Below are 13,584 nucleotides of genomic sequence, written 5' to 3' on the forward strand. Positions count from 1 at the left end.
TGTGACTTGATTTGAAATAAAAAAGAAATAATGAAAAATAGCAATTTCAATTTTGAAACATTAAAATTATATGAAAAACAAACAGTTAAGAATTAAAATTAAGACAAAACGGGTAATTTCATTTAAACATATAAAAAGAAAAAAACATGACTTACCAAATAAGACGGTGATTTAAAATTTACAAGCTTCCAAATGAAAAAGACTACCGCATTTATGTTTCAAAATTTAGTCAATGTAAATCAAACTTCATAATGGCTGTATATTTTTATCGGTGAATACGCGCGGGAAGGCGGAAGTAGATATACGCCACTGTGCAAGTATTAGAGTGGATTTGAATATCTCTACTTGTTAACAACTGACATTATTTGTAATGGACGGATCGCGTTAAATGTATGTATTATTTTATTTTATTCTTTAATGCTAATATTATCATGATTTATTATTTTTTTATGTTAATCTCGCTCGTTCCTTCTTGTGTTGTTGTTGTTCTTTTTCTTCTTGTTGTTTTTTTTATTATTAAAATAATTTTATAAACGATATTAAAACTAAATAAATCGATCATTAATTGTATTTGCAATGTTATTATAATGTGGAGTAAATTACTAAAAGTTTTGTGGAATTGAAGCGCTCACTTATGTCAAATTACAAAGTGAATATTTACACCTTTGATAAAAACCCGTCATATTGGTTATATTAGCAGAAAAAAATTTATGATGCTTTAAAAAATAATAATATTTGTTACCATAATGTTAACAATTATAATAGATTATTGAAATATACAATGAAGATTGTAACATGTATAATAATGTGGATAAAGATAACGGAAAATAAAATCATAAATTTATTTATAACACTGACAATTATTTTGATTTAACACTGAAATATTAAATGATGATGATGATGTTGTTATTAATGTTGTCGTTGTCGTTGTGATGGTGTATTGATGCTGTTATTGTTGTTGTTGTTGTTGTTGATGATGATGATGATGATCATCATCATCATCATCATCATGGAAATAATATGATATGAGCATGATAACCTTGATTATCATCATCAGCATAAATATAGTTAAGAGATATTATAGAAACGATAATAGAAATAATATAAAATTATCACCATTAAATAATATAATGATGATAATGATAATTATGTTGATAATGATAAAAGGAGCATAAATGAATATGTTAAAAGGTAATAATCATTATGATGATATTATCATTTTAATAATTAAGAACAATGATTGATAAAATAAAAAAACAATACTTGATTAACTTTAATTATTATCATGATCAATGTAATTAATCTACAAATGCATAAAACATCAGATTTAAAAAATGCATATTATTATACATTGCCTACATAAATTGTAAATAGTTGATACCTATGGTAACTAACGGATGTTAAGAGGAAATAACAATGAGTTTGTGAACAGTTATCATCTACAAATGATATTCATCAATAATAAACCAAATTAAACTATAATCGAGAGATTTCGGTGATAACATTTTTTTAGTTTTTACTTTTTTTTTTTTTTTTTTTTTTTTTTTTTTCTTTTTTTTTTTTTTTTTTTTTTTTTTTCTTTTTTTTTGTTTTTTTGTTTTTTTTTTTTTTTTTTTTATTGGTGAATAATAACCATATTAAGTAAATAAGATATGATAACAAAGTATAAGGATAACGATAATAACGATTTGATCAAAGTGTTTGAATCAGTATTTTTTTCACATAAAAACTGCTGAATGATATTTTATGGTAATATTGAAATATAAATATTGACAACAGAATTTCTCTGTATGTGTATATCTTATTTTTTTTTATAAAATGTTTGCAAATCTGAGTGACATATTGAAACGTTAATACATCGACTTTGTAGGTACTATATAAATTTTGTAGGTTATCGTGAAACAAATATAGTATCTGGATTATCGTGGCCTTAAGTTTGATTTGTTCGAATCCATGCCGCCACTTTCGTGTGCGTTACGGTTATTCTATCCCGGTAGTTTTACTCGTACACACAGTCCTGTCCGAAAAAAAATGAACTGCTAAACAAAATGGCTTATGAGCAAGCAGTAATGTTAGAAAGTCGCCATTTGTCTTTACTAGAGTCTCGGACTTCAACTTTTTTTAAAGGTTGAACATATCATATTTAGATAAATCATTTTATATAATTATTAAATGAAAAGAATTAAGGTAGAAAAAAAATCGCCGATGATAAATACATAAACAGTAAGGAAACCCTTCGATACCTTTCATCTACCGGTCGACTCTCTATATTTAAATAAGTAAAGCAGACGATTTTCTTTCCGATCTTCTATTTTTAGAAACAAACGTCACTTTCGCGTTATAAATAGCTTTCGGGACGACGGATTATCGGGCTTAACAGTGATAAGATGAACTTTTCGAATGATACTTAGTTTGAAACAACACATAATTGTTTTTCCAAACAAAACATAAAGCTTCAAGGCCGCTATAAAAATTCAACAATTACAACAACAACAAGGAAAAAACATATTCAGGATGTTACTGGAGAAAAAACGGTTAAACTTGATACTTTTGTTGCTGGTCAAAGTTTGTTTTCGTTTGTTTGTTTGTTTTGCATAAGATAATGTGATTCTAAGTAGGTAACCCAATCATGTATACTTGGTTAAGGTTTACATAATAAACACACGAAAACTTGTAATAAACCGCATTGTGTTATAAGATACTGCACAAGATTATGTTTAGCATTCTCTTAAAGGTGAAAAGATATGCAACATAGATTAATGGAATGTCATAAGAAATAAATTATTGTTATCTTCACGGATGCGGTTACTGTTATCTTGTGCATTTTAAAGGGGCTCCACTGACGTTTTATTTAATGACAGGACTTCAAATAATTTTTCGAGATTTTTGATAGTTTGATGAAATATATACCACAATAACTTGTGAGCAAAATTTCAGATTATTCGTTTACACCGTTTATTTTATTTTGTAAAATCACATGACAGTGAAAAGCTTTTAAACGTTTTTCAATTAAAATCAGGCAATAGTCTAAACAGGTATTGTCTTTTCAATCCAATTCTGAACAACCATTTTCTTTTTTATCTTTCTTTTTATTCAGTTCAAGTGTTCATTTTTTATTGATTTATTTATTTATTTATTTATTTTTTGCTTTTGTGCTTTTGAACTTCAGTGGAGTTCCTTTAAGACGCGATTATAGACTGCCTTAAAAATAACAATTGGTTTACTTGCAATATTATTTGACCTGTGTTTAATGCTCATCGTGTTCTTTAGTCAAAATATCAATTGAAAAACGAATAAAAAAAGCCCGTATGACTACAACCATATACTTCAATCAAGTAATTATGAGTATAGATTCTTGTAAAAGCTTATATTTGACAAATGCGTACATTTCATTGATGGCTGGACGGACGACCTTACGTGAAAAGGTACAACATCGCAAAAAGTTCCGGTTTAAGTTGTTAATTGTATTTGCAACCGGAACTCCCCGGCTATTATTTCATAAAAACCTCGGACTTAATACGGATTAAAAGTAAGCTGTCCGGTTAGCTCAAGGGGTAGAGCGTTGGACTGTGAAACTTGCAATCGAGGCGGTTCGATTCCCGAATGGTGCAGGTCACTTTCGTTGTAATTGATCATGAAATCCTTTCTACATCCATTCACACTGTACCTCAACCCTTGCTGAAGTACAGAAGTTATCAGTTCTTTGCGAACTGGAGGTACTAGTACTGGTAAACGCTCTGGTTAATTCATTGTGGCCCCATATCGTGATTCGGAGGGTGAACTGCCACCATCACCACCGATGTGGTTTCAAATGTAAAGTATAATCTTTGATAATGTAAAATAAATGTTTATTATACATGTATATATTTGTCATTCAAATGAAAATAAAATCTATTTCTGTAAAAAGATCATTGAAAATATGTCTGACAATTATTATAATTAATTAAAAAATGTTCTAATGATGTGCAAATAGCCAAATAACCAAATAACCATAACCAAATTCGAATTAAAGGGACTCTAAAGAGTTGGGTTGGTTTTTTTTTACACAAAGTATCTACACAAATTTGTTTACCATTTAATGTAGATCTGAACCAATAACTTGTTTGCAAATTTTCAGATTATAGTTCCCCTCCCTAGTTCACAAATGATATTTACAAAAAAATGGTTCATGTATAACTTAAAGTTACCGACACAACATTTGCCTAACTACCCTTGGTATCAAAACTCTTAGTTTAAATTGAAGGTTGTTGGTTCAAATAGTTGTTTTGTATTGTTTTTTTTTTTTTTTAAATTTATTTTGCGAAACTTGACCACTATGTTATGATTTTCTTTTAAGAAAAGACACAAGAAATTAAAAAATTGATTTATCCACTAATGCTGCATATAATTAAAAAATAATTAAAGAATTCTGAAAAGCATTATATTGAGGATTCGAACTTGCAACTTCTATACTCACCACTTGGCCATCCGGACAAAGAATAAAGTAAAGTATCAAGTATCTTGTATTTAAAATTTATTTAGTAAATCGTAATAAACGGAAAAAAGTTAACGAGAGAATGAAATGTTGTATGTATGAACAATGATTAAAAAAAAGAACTGCAGTGCTTTTAGCATAATCATACACAAAGCATTTTATCAGAGAACGTGTATAAAAGTAAATTTTATGTGAATACATTTCTACATTTATAAACATTTTTAGCCACGAATTTAGTACTTCGACTAAGGGGTACAGCCCCCAACTCCACCCATGTACGTTTTCAAGGTAGGCTGGTATGTTTTGGTTATCTGATCGCCTTGGAGTTTGCAGAAATTGCATGAAGGATTGATATTTGACTGGAGTGTCGTATGAATGATAATTATTATGACATGAATATTGTAGTCTGCAGTATTTCTATTACAAACCGAAGTCCAAAACAATGGCCTACTTCTCCTGATAAAAATATCGTGCTCTATTTTAAGGAATGGATAAATTTCTTGTACTACTTACGGTATTTTCACTATTACATGAACTGGGTTTCCAGCAAATGATTAAGTGTCATAGTGTTATGCAATCCGGAAAAGTGCCATAAATGTAATTTGATCTCTATTGAAAAAGAATAATGATGTGGTTGGTTTTCCATTTGTTAAGTTTAAATAGATTTGTTTTACAAAAAGAAAAGAAAAGAAAAATGAAAAGATATTTTATCTTGCTTTGAAATTTAATAAGAGTGATATGAATGTTATTGATATGGTTACATTTATATATTGTTATTTAAGGGTAGGCGGAACGAGCGGTAGTATGTCTGTAAAAGGCGGAGCATATAGACGCAATTGCATGGTGGCTGATTTGTGCCATTCGTGTTTTCCCCCCACGACCCCGCCAAGCGAAAAGTCGATAATTAACAAGTTAAAATGGCGGAGGCGCGGCGCGAAAAATCTTTCAATTTTACTTGTTATCCAAGTCATTTTGCTTGGACCAGACCCTTCAATCTTTGTCCCAACAGACAAACATTTGTGAATTTATGCATAAGGTTCTACTTTTTCACAAAAATAGTTATGCAACTTAATTCTTAAACAACGAGCACATACCAAGAACATACATGGAGAAAATATTGAGTTGTGCTTCGGATATTCAACTGTAATATAGAGAACGATTTTCAATGCTGATTGACTGTTTATATCATTTGGCGGCGTCTTTGATGTGCAGCATCAACATTTAACATGTAATGCCATGTGGGCAAGCATATACGTCATAACTACTATATAATTATATGTATGTATACTATTGAGGGTGATTACGTTATATACCTTAAATGTGTTTATACGCGTAAAATATGCCCCTCTATGTTGGTGCAGTGGTATGTTTGTTCCCATGCTTAGATTTAAATGTTAAAGTTAAGTTTCTATGCTGATTAGAATTAGCTAAGATGTTAATAAATTTTTAATACCTTAAAGTTATATCGGTATACGTCTTTATGTGCGTAAAATATGCCATATAACAAGGACATCTCTATGTCGATACAATGATATGTTTGCTCCAATGCTAAGACTTGCATATTAAAATTAAGATTTTTATGCTTATTAGAATGTGTTAATACGTTAATAGAGTTACCGTTTAAGTTTGAGAAATGCCATTATCTGATTACAGGCTAGCACTGTCAAATGGTCCATGAATAATTATGTACTCAGATACGGTACATATTTGATTGATCTTCTAGTTATTCGTTGAAGAGTCAAGTTTACCCGTTCAACGAGTCCACTAATACAAATCATAGGTTTTCCAAAGTTGTCATAAAAATTAGTAGGAATTGCAAAGAAATATGTAAAAAGATTACGTCTACAATTATTTTAGATTTCTGTTGGGAAAAAAAAGGAATATTTGGTATCAAAAATTGGCACAGATTCAAGTTTCCGTACTTTTTAAAAAAGAAATAATAGGAAAATAGAAATCTTACTTGTCATGAAAGAATATTGGTCTACATTCTAAAGAATGATATGTATTTTAGATTATATGACACTTGATTATTTGAATTACTATTATTACTATAATAACTAAAAGATCAAGAATAAGAAGTATATTTGAAAATCAAAGTGTATATGTCTGAGTTAACATGAAAGAAAGATCAGATAAAATTAGCGTAGTTGTGCAACTACTTAAAAGGGTCAAGGGTCATGGAAATGATAGTCTAGCCTGTTGGTATTGATACGTACATTGGAAATAGTTTCTGTTTATAATCCACATAAAATAAATGATAAAATCTCATTGTTTATTATAGCTGATAAAAGATGAAACTCCACATTGTTAACATACTGGTAATACTGTTCGTATGTAACTCCGTGGTGTTGGGTTGCGGCAGAGGAAGAAGACGTGGCCGTAGTTGCCCACCTCGGGATAGGACCAGACCAACTATAAAATGTCCACCAAATATAGAAGCAGTTGCAGATCCTTTCCAAATTAACACAAAAGTATGGTGGGACGAACGGACCATCTCAGCCAACGACAATCGAGATGGCCCGATTACGTAAGATATAATCTTTGCAAATATATGTTGAATAGTTAACAAGTGCGTATAAAAAAAATTATCCTAATATTATTTGTTGTTGTTGTAGCTAATTTCTTTTTCAAACAATGCATTTTCTGATCAAATACCATTGATTGAGAGGAATACATGTTCTCCCCTGTTTCAGGCCTGTAAGATCTGGAAAAGCACCTGGAAAACTGTTTTCAGGGACTACGAGAATAAGATATACTGCAAAGGACAAGGCAGGCAACTACGCTTCGTGCTCATTCTATATAATTGTAAAAAGTGTGTTATGTTTTGTTTTGTTTTTATTTTATATATATATATATATTATACAGTCAAACTAAGGTATCAAAAAGTTTCCAAGTTATTGCAAAAGTGTATTTTATTACTTTTTATGGTTCGGTATATATCTTGAAATAAATACTTTCGTAACTTTATACATGAACGCATGTACAACTCAAATTTCTGATTATCTGTTAATTGATTGTAATATGTTAATTAATTGTAATCTGTTAATTAATTGTAAGAATTGTTCATTAACCAACACCTACATGTAATAAATCTAGAAACATTAAACAAATGTATAAAGAAAATATGTATTTTCTTAGTTTTGGTATGTCCCACATGGGGCGAAATTCAAGATGGCTGGAAGATTTGTCACGTGAGTTATCAAATGCGACGCGGAAGTGTGTGTCGGTTTGGTTGCTATGGAGGTCACGAGCTGGTTGGCCCATCAAAAACTACATGTTTGGACTCGGAACAATGGGACACGGCAACTCAACCTTACTGTCAAAGTATGTACAAAAATTTAGTGTAACTTCCTTGAAATGTAACCACCGTATAAACCTGTATGTTCAAATGTTTTTTTAAGTTACTGACCCCAAGACACTTTTTATTCCAGTATATCTCTCGACCATGTCGACCATATTGGCAGGACAAGAAAGACAAATCCTACTAATTATGTCTAACATTCTGCCATGTTAATTCCCCTGTATATATACGGGAAGAAAGGATTTGTTTGTTTTTGCTGTCATTTATTAGATATTTACATTTATTGGATATTTTTTATTCTGAAACAACAGACAAATTTCTCACGACGTTTGTGTAATTTCTTTGCTAAGTTTTATGGTAAAAATATGCGTAACAATTGGCTATTGTTTAAACCGGAAGTTAACATTCGTCAGACCCAAATAAACAGCGACAAAATCAATCGGAACGTCTTCGGCAATCATCTATAATAACCGTATCCGAAGACGGAGAGAACCGAAAAGTTGTGATTGCGGCAGTATTTTACTTATGATGATTTTTATAAGTTGAATAAGTTTTGAAAGTATACATTTTGTTACATTTAGATAAGTTACCCTTATTTTTTATTTCACCAAGAACTTCAATGCAGTGAGCTTCTCCCTTCTGTCGGCCAATATGGCGTCGTTGATATTTCCTGCACCGACAATAACTTTTACCGAAGTAAGTGTTCATATAACTGCAAGGATGGTTACAGCATTCTCCCCGGGCACAGCAAGGTTCGAGTCTGCAACGAGTATGGCAACTGGAGGGGTTGGATGCCTGTGTGTGAAGGTCTGTATATGTATTGATGATTTTGCATTTTCTTGTGTGAAGAATGACACATATGCTGTTTCTCGAAAGTGTAGTTGAGTTTAAGTTGACCCGATGTCGGCGAATGGGTTTCATCGGATTAACAAAAGTAATACATAGTGTACATAAAACTGCACATATTGCCACTTATAAATATAACTTTTAATTACCGCACATACAAAAAAGTTACAGCATCAACTTTTGTTTAATCCTTACACTTTAAGGTGTCATGCTGAAAATGCACTACTTTGAAATTAAAATAAAATCTTCCCTAACTCAACTTCTGAAAGGCCCATCTAACAAGGTCAATAAATCATTTTTGTTTTGCTAAAGTTTTTTTTTTTATCTCTCGGTAATATACATACACATACGCAATATACATTGGCCATTTTTCGCTTTTGCGTTTTTGAACGTTATTTTATCAGTTGATAAAAATCTTACGTGTTCTATATCCTATACTGCATGTACAGCATTATAAAGCCTTCCGTGAGAAGGAAAACGTCTTCAATTTTGAGTGTTGATTTTTTTGTGCCTTTAAATACGGTTTTCACCAATTAATAGCTTCTGTAGAGAATCCAAGATCTGACAAGTAACAGTTTATCAAGTGTACATATGTAGCAAGGACACGCGTGTGCAATGCAAGTTCTCTTTTCACACACATGTACACAAGCGACAAAAAACTCGATTCTGATCCATGTTTATTTTTTCGCTCATAAGATAAAAATAAACAATACGCTTATGTTTTCACCAGATACGTCGCCGCCAGTGTTTCAAGATTGCCCGTATGTAAAGGTTGGGTACGCCGAGCGATCAAAAACTTCCGGAAGAGTCTGGTGGAACGAACCTCATGGTAAGTTGAAAAAAACAAACTTTCAAAACAATACAAGTATTTAGCGATATATGTTTCTTTTTGACTTTTGACCGGAGGCCATCTAAAATCAGTTTGACTTCCTGTAACACAGGAAAGAACTGAATATAAGAAGAATTTTCATTGGTCATTTCAGGATTACTGCAGATTTTATAATCTAAATTTTCTTTTGTTGATAATTTTAAGAAAAAAATATGGACCAATCTCAAAATGAAATAGCAACCATAAAGCTGTGCGATGAACTTTAAGACTAATGATTAAAACAGGCTCTTCATGATTACAACTGTTGTTTTTAAGCCATGTATCCATATATGTCTGTCGGTTACAGGAGCAATATAGCGGAATATTTACCCTCCTACACATCTAAGAGATGAAAATCTTTTTATTTCAATTTTGGCTTTTTTCAGTAAGAGTCCACATGAACTATTTTGGCAGCATAGAGAGGCGTGTACTCTGTAGACAGTAAATCATTGGTTAATCAACCATTTATTTACGTTAATGGTTAATAAATCATAAATAATTAATGATGAAACACTAATAAAAACACGTGAAATGCTCACACATTAATCTTTGAAGAATAAAAACAAAATAATATTATGTTGAAATGAAATTTTAAGGAAAGGATAAACAAAGTAGTATATTAAGATACTCGATGGTGATCTGAATTATCCTCCCCTGACACGACGTCATATTGTCCTAATATCATAATATATAATATAATTACAGCCACGGACAACAGTGGAATCGTTAATACGATTCGAATATCAGGTCCTGGATCTGGAACTGAGCTTGACGTTGGCGAGCATACCGTCACATACATGGCTTCTGATGCTGCAAATAATACTGCCATCTGCGAGTTCAATGTTGTCGTAAAACGTAAGAATTGTCGTTAAATATACCGTAAGATATGTCGTAAAAAGATGATGTCTACTATAATGGTCAAAGGGAGGAAACACACGCAGTTATATGCAACTGTTATAATAACTGTTATTCAACAAATATATTATAATTATATAGTGAGATCTTACCAAATTAGCAGCATTTAGGTATAAATACAAATGTATACACGTATAGATACATTATTATGTATTATTTGAAATTTATTCAAACATACATGTAAGCAAAACGCAAATTATAATTTGATCACTTGATGAACTTTTCCAATGTTGACAGTTTAGCAAATTAAACTTTGACCTTTCCAGTGTTAAATCGGCTTACTGTTTATTCACTTGCGACGTTTGTCACAGCAACACGAAAAACTACAAAAGTACACAGGCTAATTGATTTTTTTTTTCAGAGATAAAGTGTCATATGATTTACCCTCTACCATACACTGCCGTCGTTTGCCCGACAGGAAGAATATTTGGATCGTCTTGTGAGTTCACTTGTGACAATGGTACTGCGTTGAATGGCCCTGCGCATGCGCAGTGTGATAAGACAGGCGAAATTGTTCCATATGGTAGATGGACATTCATGAACAACCAGCCATACTGTGAAAGTACGCAGTTTTTAGACATAAAATAATAAAGTTAATAAAAAGCCTAAGATTTTCATAAAAACGTTCTAGTAATCGTCTTATTTTTAAGGATCGTTTTGTAGCATGGGTAAATCTTTCATGATGTGAAATCGAAGTATTGGGTATTTTGTAACAAAATTGGCTTATCATGCCATTTTTGTATTTTACAACAAATATATTGTCTTTTATAAAAATGAATGGTTTATCTAATCTTAATTCTCAAGAATGTTTACAGCTTTTTTAACCATTCAAAAATCCTTTCCCTGAAAAAAACCCTCAAAAATCCTTCCCGGTATCCATATATTAGAACACATGGTGTTACCCTTTTACAGACTGGAAACTACTATACAAAGGTCGAGATGCAGACAACTTAAGCACTAGGCCACCGCTTCTATTACTTTTAACAGTCCCACATTAAAAAAAATCTAACAAAAAATCCTCAATGTTCAAGACTCATGCATGAGGAAATGTTTATGCGCAGACTTTTAATATTGTATCACATTTCTCGTAGATATTAACACGTGTCCAGCACTCCGTGCACCTGATAATGGAGCGTTGGCTTGTGACACGTGGCTGCAAGGAAAGTTCTGTCAAATTTTATGTGAAGATGGATACTTGGTTATGGACGATTCAGAAACACAGGGGAATGAAGTATCTGTGCAAAAGAACCTACTCGTGTGCGGAGATTCTGGTAATTGGTACATATCTGCAACGATTCCAAATTGTCAAGGTATGTTTTTCAGGTAAATGGTGACAAATAACGTTTAAGGTATAAAGTATGTTTTTTATCTTAATGGTGACAAATAACATGTGACAGAGACGGTATGTTATTATTGTAAATGATGAGGAAAAAACGCACAAGGGGTAAGGTAGGTTTTTGAAGTGAATTGTGAGGAATAGTATTTGATGGGAAGATTTGTTTTCTAGGTGAAACGGAAGGGTATCTGATTGCCGAGTGTGTTTGATGTTCTTTCTTTTAAGTATCATATACAAAAATAAAAACACGTCCCCTCTTGTCACAATATTAAACCCCAGAAAAGGTAACCAATGAACCAGCATCTGAATATGATATTTACATCGCTATCTTTTACTCTGTCGTCGCAATAAGTAAACCCTAGAAAAGGTAACCAATGAACCAGCATCTGAATATGATATTTACATCGCTATCTTTTTCCCTGTTGTCGCAATAAGTAAACGCAAGTAAAAATGAGCCAATCGACGAACATGTTCTAGACAGGCAGTGAGTGTGAGTAACTAATACCTGCACTCTGGTTAACGCACTGTGCACGAGCGTTCTCGTGATTCTGGAGGTTATTATTGTATCAATTAACAAAACCTTTAAGTATCTTGTAGACTTTTCTGAAATGCTGAAGCATGACTGAGTTTCCAAGAAGCACTTTGATCAGACTGACTGTAGAAATGACACGTATTCTCACAACAAACATATTCTTGCATTTATTTACACAGAGGTTGATGGGAGAGCATCGGCTTTCTTTAAACTCAAGTTCGAGTACTATTATTATGAGGGACCTTGTGACGAGGCTAGAGAAGATATTAAGAATAAGTTCATTGAAGCGTTCAATAGAGGCACTGGACAAGACTGTCAACAAAAATGCTCTGTCAGTAAAGTTAAAGTGAGTTTTATTTATTTATTTATTTATTTATCAATTCATTCTACCATTCCAGTACTAAGAAAATACTGCAAATAATGGGGCGCACTTCTCCTGTGACAGCCTTTGTTATATCCTTAACTAAATCATTTCCAATTTTCAAACAACTTAAGAAAAATGTATAAATTTAACGTAAAATGTCAATAACGTTAACATAATCATTATTAAATTAATGAAATTATCAATGACAGATCATTTGCGGAAACAGAATTGGGGATTCAAGCAGGAAAACGAAAAAGCACTGACCCGACAATTACGTTCACAGTGACAGTAGAACTCTCAAACGACTTGTCAGCGACGGAAAAGCGCAATTACTAGAAATTCTATTAAGAATTCCGTTTCTAAGGCTACCGAGAACGATGACTTACAATTTGGAAATTGATGGCTTCTCGGCCGAGTCCCCGACAACAAGCGTTTCTCATATTGAGGGCGAGTGTTCAACCGAAGTGCTTTATGACAGGGCAACAATGCCCAGTGTGGTAAATGATCTTTCGTCTCTTTAAATTTCGTGTTATATTACAATTTAGCAAAAACATATGTACTAATTGGCCGTATAGCCCGATCCAATTTAGCTTCTTTTGTTTGTATTGGAAATCAGAGCAGTAAATATAGACTAAATATTTTGTATGGGAGTCAAAATATCAATCGTTTACATTTTGTTACGTTTATAATACTAGATTCACTCACATTAAGTGCCCATTTTTTTTGATTTATCGCACCCGAACATTTCTAAATATTATGTAAACTTTTCTCTAAGTACAAAAATAAAACCCTTTATTTTTTCCTTTTTACAAGCATTAACCAAATTATCTCTGAACTTGATGTGCCTGTATTTTAAAAATAGTCCTATTTTTGCCCCCCAAAACTTTTTATGGGATTCTTATTCATAATTTTTCATTTTTTGAATTCCACGGAAAAATTTTGTTTTTT

At 31.9% G+C, this 13,584-nt stretch overlaps 1 protein-coding gene across 1 annotated transcript; it reads left to right on the forward strand.

Moving 5' to 3' along the window:
- Positions 1 to 249: 249 nt before the first annotated feature.
- Positions 250 to 13,096, forward strand: LOC132737421 (P-selectin-like). Its single transcript, XM_060724706.1, has 11 exons — positions 250 to 390; positions 6,756 to 7,001; positions 7,168 to 7,286; positions 7,613 to 7,798; positions 8,388 to 8,582; positions 9,352 to 9,450; positions 10,195 to 10,344; positions 10,766 to 10,966; positions 11,496 to 11,714; positions 12,452 to 12,618; positions 12,846 to 13,096. Exons 2-11 carry the CDS (start codon positions 6,766 to 6,768, stop codon positions 12,897 to 12,899), a joined length of 1,626 nt encoding a protein of 541 aa, XP_060580689.1. The 5' UTR covers positions 250 to 390; positions 6,756 to 6,765; the 3' UTR covers positions 12,900 to 13,096.
- Positions 13,097 to 13,584: the final 488 nt, after the last annotated feature.

The sequence above is a fragment of the Ruditapes philippinarum genome, unplaced genomic scaffold, assembly GCF_026571515.1.
Source record: "Ruditapes philippinarum isolate M1 unplaced genomic scaffold, ASM2657151v2 ctg5692_1_1_1_1, whole genome shotgun sequence".
NCBI classification, from domain to species: domain Eukaryota; kingdom Metazoa; phylum Mollusca; class Bivalvia; order Venerida; family Veneridae; genus Ruditapes; species Ruditapes philippinarum.